At 37.9% G+C, this 18055-nt stretch overlaps 1 protein-coding gene across 1 annotated transcript in view; it reads left to right on the plus strand.

The window, feature by feature from the left end:
* The window catches only part of TCF7 (transcription factor 7), a 146053-nt gene that overhangs the window by 89945 nt on the left and 38053 nt on the right, over positions 1 to 18055 (plus strand). Inside the window, exons 4-5 of the mRNA XM_029285761.1 lie at positions 6658 to 6790; positions 13208 to 13298. Of these exons, the coding sequence (XP_029141594.1) occupies positions 6658 to 6790; positions 13208 to 13298 (224 nt within the window). The remainder of the gene's footprint in view (positions 1 to 6657; positions 6791 to 13207; positions 13299 to 18055) is intronic.

Genomic DNA, 18055 nt, shown 5'->3' on the forward strand with positions numbered 1-18055 from the left:
AGAAAGCTTTTCCTCTCTCTTTGCAGACCCTGCTAAGTGGGGAGGTTCACCACAGAAGTCAGATGCCCCATGTCTGTTAAGTTATTTGAATGGTGTGGTTAGCATGAAATGTATTTTTGATTGACTGTGGCAGTACCTGCTTATCTCTTTAAAATGTGTGCCTGGTAAATAACAGAAATGAGATTGCAGGTGTGTGTCCACAAGAACTTTGGGAACGTGCCAAGCAGTTAAGCTAGCTGCTAACCTCCTATAAGCTGTTGGAAAGCACTTAGCGCCACTTCTAAATCCCAGAGAAACCCACAGGAAAACTGTCCTTGGATCAGAATCCTTGTAATTTGAGGAGTAGCTGAATCTGCCAAGCAAAGGAGAGAATTCAGTTAACACTTTGAAGCAAGGATGGTAAGAAGAAAGAAGGTGGATATTTTGTTTTTATTTTTTGTGCCTACCTGTTAAATTTAAAAAATAGTGACCGTGTTTGTATGAACTGAATACACACAGGCTTTCAAAACAGTGGGGTAATTTTCAGTAGCATGACTTTACAATAAAGTTACTTAAAATAGTTTCTCGAAACTTATATTGCTGTTGATTTCTTTCCAAATAAATCTTTGTCTTTTATGAAACTTTGATACGTAGCTGAGAATAGTTTCAAAATTGAAAATTATTCTGTTGTTGTTCTCTTGTTTTAACAAAAGAAGCCCCAGGATTGTCCAACGGCAACTATCTGCTAGCTGGTGGCCATTCACTGTGAATACCAGGATGTCCAGGAGGGCAAATCCATGACTTTACCTTTTCTTTTTTTTTTAACATAGAGCCTAAATGGAATTGAGGGCAACAAATCTCCCTTTAATTTAATTTTTTACACTCTTTGGTATTATCATTCTGAGTCCGTAGAAGAGACTGGTTTATGGTCCAAATGAGAATTTATATTCCACTTGTTTCAAGTCATACTTCATTTGTAACTTAGATGGTGTAAATACTGTAGGCACAAACATTTTGTAAACAATCAATTTAACAAAACTATATACTGTATGAACTGGTTTCATGCTTTTCTGTTAAATTGCTTTCTATTGTTCTCAAATGTTAAAACTGAAATGTTTTCTCCCATGTGTTCTTAAATACCACCTTCAATATTTTGTATATCTTATAACAATTTTTATCACTAATCATTCACGTTATATCTAAATTACTGTTTCTCAAACTTGGCAACTTTAAAACGTGTGGACTTCAACTCCAGCTGGGAATTCTGGGAGTTCAAGTCCACACATTTTAAAGTTGCCAAGTTTGGGAAATGTGATCTAGATAAATAGTTAGGAATGTTAGACTGTTGAGACCTTCTCTAATATGTATAAATTAAGAAATAAAACCTGTATGTCTTGATGTATTACATTTAAATAAATAAACATATTGAAAACAAATGTTCACAAGGTCTAAATAGACAAGTCTGTATAAGTAATGAAATAAGAAGTTTGTACCCAAATTAGCACAGCAGAATATATTGCAACAATTTCCAGAAGGATATATGTGTTAGAATAGATCCTTTCCAGCCCCTAACTGACAGATGCATTACCCTTATATCATAATAAATGTGCTTGTCTTTAAGATACCAAGTATTATTTGACATATGGTACACTTCATATCGGTGTTGAACAAGATAGAGTCCATTACATCTGGAACACCCAAGGTTTGGAAATAATGAAATAATGCTTGAGTTATACTTGTTGCTTAGGGAGTGTACACTTTCCCATATTCAGGAAAGGTGTATCTCAACGTATCTAATATGACAACTGTCTGTAAGGAGAAGAGGCAGCAAATGCTTAATTTATCAGATGCAAGAATAGTCAGATAAAACCTCTTTAGCTACTCCAAATTTGTATATTAATTCATAGGAAGTGGAATTTAAATCCTACTAATTAAATTTCACAAGGCAGCTCTGATCAAGGGTATTTTATGATACAAGCAGATTTAAAATGAAGTAGGAAATCTCTTGTCTTAATAAAGTGATGCCTGTCTTTCTGTGCTTCACAATTTATTCTCCAGGCTGCAGCACTGTAGAGTTCACTATTTAAATCTCATTGAATTCAGTTTGGCTTCTTTAGCTGGCTTCTTGCCTCTGGATGAAAATAAGACTGCCTTCCATTGTTAATTTGATGGAAGGTAGGACCTCAGACCTCTAGGCATTATGAAGTTGGCAGCAGCAGAGGTTTCTATGATGCTATATTAGGGCCACAGTCAGTAAGTTTGTAGACTTAATAAGGGAATTTAATTAGTAAAAAAAAACAAAGATAGGAGCCTGGTTGTCATATTAAATTTTTAAAAACCCTGTAAAGTCTTGTGGTTTGAGGCTGAAACTGAACCTTACAGCTCCTTGGATCTACAAAAAAATTAATCATTTTGCTTCCACAGGTGGGCCTCAGTAGAGGTCTATGGGCCAGTGGAATTTTGCAGGGAGAAAAACCTTACGATCAAGATCTAGGATCAAAATGTTATATATCTATATTAATATGAGGGGGAGCTAATTGCTACAAAGATCATTAAATTCAACTGCAAGCTGGAAAAACTGAAATTAAACAAGTTCTAGTTTTTAAATATCTTAGCTTTGTTTTTCAAATCTTCGGAGTTGAGCAGAAATAAATTAAACCCAGTTGTGCCAAAACTAGCATTAACATTATGGCAATCCTAGGACTGGTGCTTTTTTGTTTGTTTTTTCTAAAGGACAGGTACCTGTTCCCACCAAGCTTTTAAAACTAAAACTAAATCCGAAATTTGTGTGATGCATAGAAATGTGACTACACTAATTCCAAGTCCTTAGACTAGTGGTGGGATTCAAATATGTGAACAACCGGTTCTCTGTGTGGATGCCGCTTCTGGAAGTCCATCCTGGGCCTGGGCAACAAAGCTACCGGTTCTGCTGAAGTGGTGCGAAGTGGACATTGCCCAGTCTAGGCCTCTGCAAGTATTTTTCTGCTTATTGTGCTACATTTAAAATGCTTTAATCTGCATAGAAAACGGTATGATTCCACTCGCATTAGAACCTTGGCCATTCTCTTATTGGCTTCAGCTTCTGTGTCCCTATGGTTCACTTGTGCTTTTCATGAACTTTCATCAAGGTGGAAAATAAAAATCTCATCTGAGCTGTGTCCCTGCAGCCTTTCTATCTATTCTGCTGCACCTCAGAATAGAGAGAGCTAAATCCAAAATGTATCAAAGAATCTTTGATCTTGCATGGGTACTCTAAGCTAACTTTCAGTGGTGGGTTTCAATATTCAACTACTTACTCAGTTGTGCTTGCTCAGTGCACTGTAGAGTCTTTCTTTTGGCTCGTTTCAACACCTTCCCCTCTAGGTGGAGAGCACCTCGCAGTCTCTGAGTTTCAAATCCAGTCTCCTGATTCTAACTCAGTGCCTTTAACCACTGCTCCAAACTAGATCTCAGAGTTATGGTATTAGAAAAGATTTATTTTCTTTATTCTGTTTCAATTTATATTTGTATTTTATATTCTTTATATTGTATTTTATTCATTTTTTCCCATGAAAAATCTCAGGAAAATATAATGTCCGATGAAAATATGAAGGATGCTACGTAATGTTTCAGTTCATACTTCCATAAGATTTATGGTAATTGAATTTACCATAATACATTGTACTGTTTACAACATGTACAATGAATCTACAATGACATCATACTCATCAACAAAATAGTAATATATCTTAGTGTCAGTGTTGACACCAAGATGACAAGCAATTGATAATGAACCATCCTCACTTGCGGTGGGGTGAGTTCTTAATCTTCCCTGCAATGCAAGTGTGAAAGTGTGTATAAGTCTGTTCCATACCAACTTGCCACGGCCAACTCACCACAACAAACTTGCTGCAGCCAACTCGCCATGGCCAACTCAGTGTGGGAGAACTCGCCAAGGGACAAGAGTTACAGTAATATCGAAGAAATAGTGGAATAGAATCATTAAAGAAAGGATGCCAAAGGAGGGACAAAATGAAATATGAATGACAAAAAAATTAAACAATTTTTTAAATTATTTTAAATTATTCAATTGAATTGTTGAATTGTCTCTTGGTGAGTTGGCCAGGCTGAATTGTCCTGCAGTGAATTGGTTGGCCATGATGAGTTGGCCGCAGTGAACTGGCCGTGGCAAGTTGTCTGTGGCAAGTTGGCTGCGGCAAATTGTCCCATTCCATTTCTAGGTGTATGCAGAGATGTTCATATTCTTTTTAATTTGCTTTGATAATTTCTGCTATGGTTTTCATATATTTTCATGTACGATGGACATCAGGGATAAGTCAATAATGTTAAAGTTAATAACTGGGCAATTTATTTGTACAGAGGTTTGTGTTTCCTGTATACAGTGCCTTTTTTTTTAACCTAATAGTATATGGCTTGGTTGACTTGTTCTAATTATCTGCTGCACATATAGATCTTGCAAATCACTTAGTTTCTGCGCATATGGAACTAACAAATAGCTATATATTTTAATGTGGCTCATTCGCTCCATGTTTTGATTCGTGGCCCCTTGTTCAGATGGTCTTACTTGTTGATTATGCAATAGTGATATACCCTGAGTGATCAAAATATATTCTTGTCCTCTGGGCTCCACCCAACTTAATTTGAGAACTGGAACTTTGTCATCATGTCTATTTTTTCCCTTGCTTGTACAAGCTGAGTTCATTATTTTTCCAGTACATTAATTGCCTTGAATGTATTCAATGTATATGTATAAAATGCCAGTTGTGGCAGTATCAAACATAGATGTGGTGGTTTGCTTGTTTACTCTTGTTTGGTAGTAGTTTTCTCTGTTGGACTCATATAAGGAATGTGGCCGTTTACAAGACTCCATTTTCAATATTCAGTGAACATCCTGTATTTGATAGTCCTATTGTTCCCTACCACATACTTTTCTGTGGGCTTTTCGGAATGACAAACCTCAATTTTTCCAGCGTTGGTACTGTCAGTGTCATTATAAAGGCAACCATGGGCGAAACTGGGCAAGTATGAAATGGTAAGAATGCTTGAGGCAGGCAGGAAGATTCTTGTATGCATTTCTCTAATAACACAACTACTATTTTTCATCTGAAAACAAGTTCCTCTGAATTTGCTGCAGCTGGAAAACGTTGATAATTTCCAACCTAAACTTTTCACCCAATTCTTTCTTTTCAACTGAAAAAAATAACTGTAACATAATAGCCTGGTAAATGTGGGCATATATTTCCTTGTCCCCCTTTAACGCGATACGGAAGATGCATTTTGATGCATTTATTTAAAGCCTGAATAAGCTGAAGATCCTGTGCAGTACAAAAGATCAGTGTGTTGCATTATCAGTCCTTTAAAAGACAGTTCAGTGTTGTAGAGTAACTTCACACGAGAGTACGCTTATTGCACAGTCGAAAAATCTCTCAGTAGAACTCAACGCATCTAGCTCAGATGCTCTGTGCTATTCCTCACACACTAATTTGGATGGCAAAACATTGTTGGATAACACAATGTTATCCAGCACAAAGAATGTGTTTCTGCAAGCATGCAGATTCACAACTGTTCATGGTACTTTTCAGCAGTACCTTGAAAACTGCTTTTTTCCAGGCCTGCTCTGATCTACTTCAGGTATAGAAATTTTGTGAGTACATATACAGTATATAGTACATATAAAATTTACAGTATGCAGTTTCCTGGGTATTCCCTTGGTATCAGCACTGTACAGTATAGAGGAGCATGATTTCCACATAATGGTTTTATTCCCATAGTCACAATCTTTTAAAGCAATAGTTTTGTAGACATTGCTGAATTATCATTGCTGAGCAATAATTCCCAGAATGTTAATGTTGGGAGATGCTGAAGACTATAATTCGGCAACATATAGAGCAGGGGTCTTCAAACTTGGCCTTTTTATGACTTGTGGACTTCAACTCCCAGAATTCCTCAGCCATCAAGAATTCTGGGAGTTGAAGTCCACAAGTCATAAAAGTTTGAAGACCCCTGATGTAGAGGAACTCCCATTCTCCAACTCTGAAAGGTATTAGTTTGAAAAGTTCCTTTAAAGCCACCCTAACTTGTGCAAAGCTTCTAAAAGTTTCAAGATTTGATGAGATGCTCGGTATCCAATAAAGCAGGAATGCTTCTTGATTCCCATTGGTATAGGTAAATGTCTAGCAAATAAATTGATGTAAAAAAATGTATACAAAATAAATTGACTTGCTAATTTAGGCAGGCTGATGGAGGTAAGCACTTCACATGAGAAGACTGTGTGGCCAAAAAAAAATCATCTTGAGGGATGCTGGCAAAAGCAGTTCACACAACAAGAGCTCTGTTTAGGCAGTTAATTACTAAGCATGGTAATTACTAAAGTAAATCTTACATTTGGCAAACCTGTTCTAATTCATTTTCATTTCACTAATAAAGACAGAGTCAGACTGGAATAATTGTTCCCTACCATACCTCTGCTGAAGTGTTAGTGTTTGCATATTCATCTCCAAAGCTTCTTGTTATCTACTAAGCAAGTTGTTGTATTGTAACTAATGATTAGTAATTTAGGGGTAAAGAGAGAAATTTTAGGATACTTCTGACTTGGGTTCTTTTCCCTTGCATCCTCAATTTACAGGGCGTGAAGGCTAGCATTTCTAAATCCTCTCTCTTCTGACTTCTGTTTTTCAGTCTAACAAGGTTCCCGTAGTACAGCCATCTCATGGGGTCCATCCACTCACTCCACTCATCCCATATACCAATGAACATTTCAGCCATGGCTCCCACTCACCACACCTGCCAGCCGACATCAACCAGAAACAAGGTAAATAATTCTTCACCTCTCCCGTGATGATGCTACTCTTGGAAAAAAGATGTGCGTTAAAAAGTGTGTGCTGTGGGACATTTAGCCATAGTCATGAAGTTTGGAATGTGTGCTAGAGACTTTCACTTCCCAACTCTGTGCCTCATAGTGGATTCTGCCCATTTTTACATACAAACTTCATGTGTCTTGGCGGTTGAACTGCATGCTCTGTACCAACAAATGTATTCACTCTGGGTAGAGAAGTGGAATACGTCAGCAATCTTTGGGGGGGTTTCGAGGTCAATTCTTTTCCTTTCAAAGTTCCTCTGATCTGACACTAAACTTCTGAGAGATATAAAACAAAGTAACGTAACCAAACAAACATTGTGTTTTAATACTTAAGAATGGAGAAGCAGATAGCAAGATCATTGGGAGTATCTATGATACTGCAGTTTAGGAAATTAAATGCCCTATGCTTCAAATTCCATTTTTAATAGAAAAAAATGTCACTATGTTCTAGTTTTAAGTCCTCTATTATAACAGCCAGTTAACAGAAATTCACATCTTCAGCTAACATATCTTGGCTGATCATAAGTCATTCTCAAGAGTTTATCTCTCAAAATTGGAAGAGTAAAATTTTACCTACAATGGAGGACTGGAGATTGAAGGTTTCGCATCTTGCTGAAATGGCTAAAATTTCGGCTTAATTGAAGGATCACTCAAATGAACAATTTTTATCAATATGGAGAAGATGGATTGTTTATATTCAAAATAAGCATAGAATGGTGGAATATAAATTAGGTTTTTAGATAAAAAAAATTTTTATATATATATATTTCACCTACTTATGTAGAATAATACTTTGTGGAGTTAGGGATATTAATACTAGTTTACTTTTAGTTGAATAGTATTCTGGGATTAGGTTTGGGAAGTCCGGGTGGGGGGTGGGGGGTAGGGGTTTTTACATTGTGATGTATCTGTGATGTGCTTTTTTTTATGATGAAAATAATAAAAATTTATATTTGAAAAAAAAAAAAGAGTTTATCTGACTGCATATGACTCCCTGTGCCTCAGAAATAGCTCAACCCACATTTGTTGCATTGACACAAACCCTAAAGATAAATACAGAATATTTGTTGTTGGGAACTTTCTAACATATACAGGTAGTCCTTGACTTACCACCACAATTGAGCCCGACATTTCTGTTGCCAAGCGAGACAGTTGTTAAGTGAGTTTTGCCCCATTTCACCACCTTTCTCGCAACAGTTGTTAAGTGAATCGCTGCAGTTGTTTAAGTTAGTAAGACGGTTGTTAAATGAATCTGGCTTCCCCATTGACGCTGCTTGTCAGAGGGTCAAAAAAGATGATCACGTGACTCCAGGACACTGCAGCTGTCGTAACTATGAGTCAGTTGCCAAGCGTCTGAATTTTGATCACTTGATCATGGGGATGTTGCAGAGGTCATAAGTGTAAACAATGGTCATAAGTTACTTTTTTCAGTACCACTTAACTTTGAATGGTCACTAAATGGACCGTTGTAACTACCTGTATTTCCATTGATTGGAAACCCAATTTGTAGATCAGGAAAGAGTGATGTTTTTGTAAAAAAATATTCTACTTTTTCACTACTTTCCATTTTCTGACTGAAATCCAAGAATATCTTCATACTAGCTTGTACTTTGTAGGATATATTGGAAAAAGAAACCAGGTACATTTGGGATGAACTGTTTAGATCAGAAAATGATCTAATGATCTTTGAGAGTATCATAATCATCATTATCATTGAAATAATGAAAACTTCCAATATCTTAGTCATGAGTCCCTTATTTCTCATTTAGAGAATGAGAATTGCATCTCTGAATGACTAGATTTAAGCTGTAAATTGTAATTTTGGTAATTTTGGTTGCACCATAGCTTTACCTGTTGTTGTAATATATGAGAACTAGACTAGAGGTCCCCAACTCCCAGTCCATGGACCGGGCCACTGCATGCCAGAAAGTGGGCTGCACAAACAAGCAAAGCCCCATCCACGGGATACAGGCATCCCCCTCCTGTCCATGGAAAAACCTCTCTCCATGGAACCAGTCCCTGGTGCCCAAAAGGTTGGGGGCTGCTGAACTAGACCACAACTCTGTTCCTTGTGTTGTGACATCTTCCTCTGGTTAACTAATTATCATAGATGACCTCCAAGGTCCCTTCCAACATTATTATTATTATTATTATTATTATTATTATTATTATTATTATTATTATTATTATTATTATTATTATTAATAATAATAATAATAATAATAATAATAATAATAATAAGTCTTTAAAATTTCACTATAAATTTTCTGATTTTAATAACAGTTTCATTGTGTGGTGTTGGTTATTGAGTGATGGCATTAATCTATAAATTAAGGCATATAATCATGATATTTCTGCACTAATGAAAATATCAAACTAAATGAGACCATGGTTCAAAGATATCAAAATTGAAATATGAAATTAACAACTGAGATGTTTGATTACTCTGTTTCTTGTAACCAGCTTTGCTGTTACAAGACAAAGGAAAAGTTGAATAACTGACTGATATGAGGATTAATGAAGTTATATATGGTTTTTTTGCATATACTTTTAGGACTGCTTTTTTAAAACTCCATGAATGATTTTTTTGTTGTTGTTAAATGAACTAAGGGATGCATTTTATATATATAGGGAAGAAAGCTATAAATGCACCCAAAGATAAACGCATGACTCTCATTTTGTCTATAAAAGTCTTTATTTGAGGTGAAATGATGGTGAGAGCAAGAATATGAATGGAAATCCTTTTTTCATTTAAATTCATAATTTATCCAAAACTCAGATTCACAGGCCAAGGCAGTTTAACTTGCAGTTTAGCTTTGTGACTTACTTCTCTCTCAGTCTTAACACTGAATTACTTCCATATCTACTCACAGAACTAATACAAAGACAGAGGATACCTGGCACAGTCTGCACAGATTTGTTCTAACTTGGCATGCTCACAAAGGATTATATAGTAAATCGCTCTTCCTGTTGGATTATCTTTTCACATAGAAGGAAATAATAGCTCAGATCCTGTCAGAGAAGGTATTTTCCAACCCAGGTGAAGAAAAGCATATGAGAAAAGTGATCCCTTTCTTTCTTTCTTTTTTGCATAGTATCTTTCTCATAACCTGATTGCCTATTAGAGTTTATCCTTTGGATCTTCCATGTGCATCTTATCTCATATACTCTAGATGCAATCCATACCTACAATGCAATGTTACGTTGAACAGAATAGAACAGAACAGAACAGCATAGAATATTCTTTATTGGCCAAATGTGATTGGACACACAAGGAATTTGTCTCCAGTGTATAACAAAAGTCTAACACTAGCATAGAATTTCATAGAACAATACTGTCTTATTTTATTTTTTTTTCATTCTGCCCCTACTTTGTCTTCATTTCACCAATAGGCACATCTTTCAGAGAACCTGTTCTCTACCTGCATTCAGAGATAGTATAATCCTGTAAGGGTTTTGGCTTTCCTAGACATTTACATTCAATCTCATTGCAACATTCCTGAAACAACATGCCTTGTGAGATGTAAAAATGTTCCACCCATAGTATTACTCAGTATGTTTGTTTGGAACAGTCTTTTTTCACTTTCACTGAAATAATTAGAAATTACCTGTTCATTTCCCTCCCCCCTAAGCTCTAAAACCAGAACAAACCTGAATATTGAATATGGTTAAGCAGGCTGCCGAACACAGGAACTATGGAAAAGTGGGTATGAAACTGAAAATGACTATATCTAAAGCCCCTTTGGGTATTGTTTGGGCATTGTTTTTAACAATGCAGATTTTGCAGATATTGAGTTGGTCTCCCGAGATGTTTCATTCTCTTCTCCACACATTGAAAATACTCTTAGCATATCTAACCTCTTGGAAATGCTCACCTGCTTTTCATAAAGACAAGAGGGAAAAATATAGTTACCAATTCATAAGTTACTAGATGCTCCACAAAGAGCAAACATCCAAATCTGTCAGGAAGTGGTGAGTGAGATTGTTCAAATCTAGCTTGGCTCTTTAGGGAATAAAAAGCAAAGCAACTTATAACTTGACATATTGAGAAATTCAACCAGGGATTTTGAAATTCTCTATGAGTGCTCCTAAAAGACTGTTTCTTAAAATAAAAACAAACATGCTTACTCTGAGAATGCAAGGCTCTTCTGCTAGCTACTCTTACTGAAGGTTAGGAGCATAGCTACCATAGTTACACAAGCCCAATGTGACCCTTTGTCTCAAATTATACCTTAAAATCTTTGGCAACCAGTGCTGGGCTCACAAAATCAGTGTTATATGCCCCCAACACCAGGGGCCATCAAATAAACAGGTCACTGCATTCTGTGCCAATCGCACTTTACATATCATCTTTAAGGGCAGCCCTACAAAAATGTAATATAGTAATCTGGCCAGGGAGAAGGACATGAATTACAATTGCCAGGTTCTCTGACACCAGTAAGGATCACAATTGGTGCTCCTGTCACAGCTGGGCAAAGCCCCAGTAGCCATTGTCTCCATCTACTCTTCTAGAAGGAGCTGTAGGTCCAGAAAAATCCCCAAAACACAAACAGGTAGTGCCTGCCCATCCAGAGAACACCTTGTATCAATGGAGAATCTTCTTTTCTGTCCTAAGCTGCAGATCCTTTCTTGCCCAAGAGATATAATAATGATCAACTAGGGCTCTATTTTGTTGCCGAAAAAATAGCAGTTGGAAGGTTCACTTAGCAGCTCTCCATTTTTCCTCCTAGTCTATTCACCTCTCTTTGGCTTTGCTTTGTTTCAGACATAACCAAAGATTTTTGGGGCTGGTTTCTCTCCCAAGCCTCAGCGTATTCTGAGCTTTATCTTCCTGACACAATTCCTAAAGTTTCTGAAGCCAACCTTGATTTTTTTTTCTCTAATAATAGGTCTCTCTTTTGTTTCCTATTGCTGCTGTTCTTTTTTCTCTGCAGTACTTTAGACAGCTCTGTGCATATTCATCCTGGCCTAAATTTCTCCCATTTTGCATTGTGATAAGAATATAATCAGGTTTTCAGTATCTCATTTTGTGGGATTTTCTCTCCTTCCTTGACACTTTTTTGTCAAGATTTCAAGCTATTGTCCTGATCTCTCTTCCCTTGGAGTAATCAATATCCATTCTTCTGAACTCAAGTATACTTATCACTTCAGACCTTCTCTTTTGGACATCATGATAACTCATTCAGTTCTCTTCAAATAATCATCTCTTTCACTTCTTCAGCCAATCCATCCCCGTTGATAAGGGTTCAATCCAGGATAGCAAACCTGAATTGTTCATGTTCTTTCTTCCACTTCTGAGAAATAAATCCAGCAAGAAAAGAGGGGAGAGCTTATTTGGCCTTCTAATCTTTGTAGATTTGCAGTAGATGTCAATTGAAATCTCCCAATATCACACTTGAATGTTTTTTTGAAGGACTGGTCATCTGAAGCAGAACACATTTCATTCTAAAACACTTCATATATGTTCTCTGTATTTCACAATAACCCAATGAAATATGCCTTCTCAGTACAGTACTGCATCTCTATATAGCGAATATCAAGCTAAGAAGTAGGAATGCTTTTTTATTTAATTAATGGATAAATGGGTTAAAGCATGAATTGATAGACAAACAGGTAGAATTTAAAAACTCTGAGTCAAACTTAATTTGTTGAATAGTGGCGCCAAGTAAAGCTCATCATCCTTTCCCACAAAAATCCAAGCAGCTTTCTTGCATGCTTTAATTCAGGGCAGAAAGGAAGTCAATTTTGTGTTGTTCAAGTTGCTCCCTATCTACCATTAAATTTATTGTCTTCTGACCAACTATGCATAACACCAAATTTATCTTCTCTAGATAAATTGGGTGTTCCATTCATCTCCCACACTGCTTCCTTTCCTAGCTCTACCTTGACTATGTTCTATTCATTCTCTCTTACTCTTACTCTGGATATCCCAAAGGTGCCTTTTTCCAGAAGGCAATTGGACTCTCTCGGGTTTTTTTCTTTGAAAACTTTTCCCTTCTCATCCAAGAAGCTTCTTCAGAACTGAAGTCCAATTGCCTTTTGGGGGAAAAAATCCACCTTTGTCACAACTATGATATGGATGATTGTGAATATCTATAGATATTTACTCTGGATACTTTTGTCTCACTCATTTCCTCTACGGTGCACACCCTCTAGACTACTTGCCTGCAAGCTTCAAAAAGAACATTGCAGATAAGAAAGGCCAAGAATATTTAACTTAGCAATAAATAGTAGGAAGAACAAGATGAGGGTAAGTAGATGAATTAATGGGCTATTGGATGTTAGCAAACATGAATCTTTTGGATCCATTTTGATATAAAGATAGACATAAAGCTAACCAAAATTCCTCATGTTTTCATTTTCTGATAGGTGTACACCGTCCTTCTCAAACATCAGATATTTCTGGTTTTTATTCCCTCCCACCCAGTGGGGTTGGACAGATAACACCTTCTGTGGGATGGTAAGTATTTAAGGTCTTCAACTGAAGAACATTTTTAAAAAGTAACACTAGACATGTATTAATACCCATCATCCTTCACAGTAGCTGAACGTTAGCATGTTTCCCAGATACCATGTTTATATCTCTGAGTTTATATTGAGTGAGATATTGGTTCTCTCTCTTGCTCTCCTACTTTTTTTGATCAGTATCATTGCATTGAGAATTGGAATACCTTTATTAACTCAGCCCTCTGCTGCCATTCTGAAATAATAAGGAAAAAAACAAATTGTAGAATTTAGATTGTTAATTAAAGTAGGGCACACAGCTTTTTCTGAGCCAAAAGCTGCACATGGCTATTGAGTGACCTGGCAGGAGCTGGCATGCTCCAAAAAATAGTAGTTGGATCCAGGAAAAAAACATGAGGCAATCTCATTTTATTTCATTTGCATTTAAGCCTAAATTTAAATAAAAAATAAAATTAAACTTTATAATCTGGTAATAACTTTTAGAATTCTTTGGAGTACAAATATGGCCCCATGATTTTTAGTTATGCATCTCTGCAATAAAAAAAATGTGTGAAGACCTGTGTAGCTGTTCCATCCATCCTTTTGCAATTGGCTTTTCAAGGTAATAAAAAGATAGAAATGATAGGAAACCTGAGAAGCTTTTGTTGTGATAACTAAAAAAATTTATTGATAGAGAAAAAAAAGCATTTTTGCAAGCATTGTTTGTAAGAATAATTCTAGATAGGCAGAAAATCCTGAAGAAAGAAAGAAAGAAAGAAAGAAAGAAAGAAAGAAAGAAGGAAGGAAGGAAGGAAGGAAGGAAGGAAGGAAGGAAGGAAGGAAGGAAGGAAGGAAGGAAGGAAGGAAGGAAGGAAGGAAGGAAGGAAGGAAGGAAGGAAGGAAGGAAGGAAGGAAGGAAGGAAGGAAGGAAGGAAGGTTCAGTTAGTATTTGCATTTGTTTAACTTCTGGTGGACTTTTCCCTGCTCTATTTAATTCATATCATCACTTTAGTTTCTTGAATGTGGTGTGGCAGATGTTTGTTTGACTTCAATAATGTGGAATCCCATTTCATGTTGACTCACTGAGGACTGATTGAATGTATTTGATGTGGTGAAATAGCCTTATGAAAGCACCTCCATGTGGTCAAGTTATGCCTGAGAAAAGGCTTGCTCTGTAGCTTTTCTGAAATGGTACAGTGGACTGTCATCCTGTTTTCTCAAGAATCATCAATATTGTTGGGGAAACAATATTTGGTAATCACCATTACTCCTCACCACCACCACCACCACCCTGGAATAGTTAGATGAATCAGCTTTTAATGTTAAGATATTAATATTCAGTAACGCAACCCTTGAATAATCTCCAGTTCTGAAGAAAAATATCCAAGAGTGGAGATTAGAGTTACCTTAAGAAGAATAAGTGGCAAGTAGAACCACAACTGTTTACACTGGAGTCATTGATTGAAAGCCCATTGAAATCAGCAGTGTTCTAAACCAACATGTTGACTGATTTGAATTTTTATGAGAATGTGTCAGTGCAAATCTTGAATGGACCTTAAACTGCACGATTTATGAGTCATCAAGTCAATCCACAGTCGACAAGCTGTGGGTTGTTGTCTGCCAGGAATTTCACAGCTCTACTAGTTTTTCTAATCTGAGAGAAGCAAAAATGCAAGATATTTATGCAGCACATAAAGTCCTGTCATGTAGTATAATGTCAATTTATCTTGTAAGCTATATATTTTTCTAACTTAGCCTGAATCAAGTATAAGATCAGAAGGCAGTAATCTGTTTCTGAATAACTGATTGGAGTGTGCAAATTGGGATGGTACACTGGCATGGAAAGGTTAAGTGCATTTTGTAAGGAAAATGCAGTCATAAACTGCACTGCAAGTTAAGCAGTAAGGTATTTCCTTACCAAAGAATGTAGTTATATTCACAAAAGAAGAAATGGCTAAAATGCTTCAACTTAAGTCAAGCTTGATTATTTAGATTTCTTTCTCCCTCTCCCTCTCCCTCTCCCTCTCCCTCTCTCTCTCCTTCTCCTTCTCCCTCTCCCTCTCCCTCTCCTCCCCCTCCCTCCCTCTCTCCCTCCCTCTCTCTCTTTCTTTTTTTTTTCTCTCTCTCCCTCTTCCTTAAAATATTGTGTTTGTCCTAAACTGGTTACATTGTGGTGATGATTAACCACTCAGACAATTAAAAAAAAACATTGGTAAGGTGGCAAATAGAAATGTTCTTTAAATATGTTGAATGAATAAAGAAACTATTTTTTTTTCTCAAACAACTTTCCCTTTAAGTAGTTTTGACTTCACCTCTCATTATTCCTGTATTTCATAGCTGATACATTTTTGAACATAAAACACGATCATTATGGCCCAGTACATTTCAGTTGATAGTCAGCAGAGAGAATTTCCCTGTTTTTAATGTTCTGGATGAAAACTTCAAACGGTTGCATCTTTGGACACTTCCCATAAAGAGCCTGAGCCCATTTGGGAACAGCTCCGGAGCTCTGTGTTCCCATGACATCAACAGTGCCTGAGAGCTGTCCTGATTTATTTCTGGCTGAGTAATTAAAATTGCTGCTGTAATTTCATTTTTGGTTTATGAAGCAGTGGCTCCATTGCCCACTGATGGAAGATCTTACTCATTCTTGCTCCTGGCTCCTGAGCTTGAGCCTAGCTCAGGGGTTCTCAACCTTGGCAACTTTAAGACTTGTGGACTTCAACTCCCAGAATTCCTCAGCCAGCAAAGCTGGCTGAGGAATTCTGGGAGTTGAAGTCCACAAGTCTTAAAGTTGCCAAGGTTGAGAACCCCTGGCCTAGCTTGGCAACTCTCCCTCAGAAATTCACACAAAAGGACCAAGAGTGAAACTGAAAAGACCTTTACCAATTTCCCTTTCCTCTTCTGCATCAGAGGAATGAATGTGCAAATGGCAGACGAGCTGCTTCTCCCCATCTTTTGTCTTTATACGGAGTGGGAGTGAAGGGATCTCTCTCTTGCCGATGGACCAGGAGCAATTTAAGGCAGGGAAAGACGGCACAGGGGTTGCTCCATCTCCTCCTAAGCCTTTCAAGGGAAGAAAACAGGAATGGGTGGCCTTCTAAGCACTTGGAGAATGGAAACAGTGACAGAATGGAAGTGTTTGAAGAACCCACCTTGGTTTTAGCAAAATTAAAATGAGAGTTTATAGCAGTGATGGCGAACCTTTTAGAGACCGAGTGGCCAAAAACCGCCCCCCTGCCCCCGCTCCACCTCCCACCCTGCCTGCTCCGCCCCCACCTGCCACCTGCCCCGCCCACCCACAGGGACACGCACCGCTTCCATGGTCTGCAGCAGATCACCCAGGCAGCCCTGTAGCACCATGGCAGCCATACCCTCCTCCCACACCCCACAGCATCATCTGCACGCTATGAGGTGCGAGGGCAGAGTCGTGTCCCTGCTGCCTGGCTATGTCCTTGGCTGTGCTGCTCCGTGTGGGCCGCACCCGGGGGCGATTCTCCTCCAGAGAGGCTGCTGGTGAGGAGGGGGCCACGGGGAGGCGGGGCTGGGGCGACAGTGTGCGTGCCCACAGAGAGGGCTCCGAGTGCCGCCTCTGGCATGCATGCCATAGGTTTGCCACCACTGGTTTATAGTATACATGTATAAAATTGTCATTTCTGAACTTGGCTATAAATCTGGGGGGGGGAGGCTAACAGTACATATGGTGTTAAGTATATTTCTTTTAAAATAATAGGTTAGGTTTTGCATCATGGCACCTAGTCATATAGTTTAATCTTTTGGTTCTATCAGAGTTGATGCTGTCTTCTCCAAGTCTCATTTAAGCTACAAGGGGAAACTATTGGTTGTGTTAGCTGAGGAATTCTGGAGGAAGCCCAAGTTGAGGAAGGCTGGATTGGATAAAAAGGACACACACACACACACACACCACCTACAGCTGAAGTCCTTATCCTGACTGGATCCTTCTTTGTTAATTTTTAATCTGCTTTTTTAAAAAAACCTCATGTGATTTGGCTTTAAAGTGACACCTTTGCCAGTACAAAGGTGCCTTTAATTGCAGCACATTATAATACATAAGAGAAATGGCAACTAAAATATTACATGGAAGTACCTGATTTGTGACAGGTTTCATCCAACGGATTGGACTGGAACCACTTGAGTAGCTTGCAAGAGTTTGGATAACCAAAGTCTCACTGAAGAAGGTTAGGAAGCCACAACTAAAGAACCATAGCAACAGTTGGGATTCAAGAACAAGTCCATATACTGAAAGAGTGTTCAGACCCCTCATGTTTCTTTCTTCCCTGCCTCATGCAACAGACTGCCTGGCTCCCTCTTTTCAGCAGGCTGGCTTGTTTCCATCTCTCCTTGATCTTTGCAGCGGTCAGATTTGCTGTCATATTGTTTCTCACTGACTGTGTGAGAGTTAATTCTCCCACTTTGATTCCTCAAAAATAATTCTATGGAGTGTTCTACTTGGGTTGCCGCAATATGTGCAGGCCCAAAGTCACATTAAACAGTAATTGTGCTGGCTGCTAATACACCACCAGCCTTCACTTGGTATTTTCCACTCCCACCAGCAAAATGCACATTAAAGGGAAGTGAATCAATTTTATTTGGACGTTATTTCATTGGGCTGGTTTTATTTGTGCCCAATTTCATTTTCTCATAAACCCATATATAGATTGCGCTTTATGATAATTGGCATCCATAGGCTACAACCCCGCCATAACCTTCTCAGTGCACCTACGTGCCTTGAAAGCCTTACAGACATAATAA

The sequence above is a fragment of the Protobothrops mucrosquamatus genome, unplaced genomic scaffold (genome assembly GCF_001527695.2).
Source record: "Protobothrops mucrosquamatus isolate PMUCROS unplaced genomic scaffold, P.Mucros_1.0 scaffold_186, whole genome shotgun sequence".
NCBI classification, from domain to species: Eukaryota; Metazoa; Chordata; class Lepidosauria; order Squamata; family Viperidae; genus Protobothrops; species Protobothrops mucrosquamatus.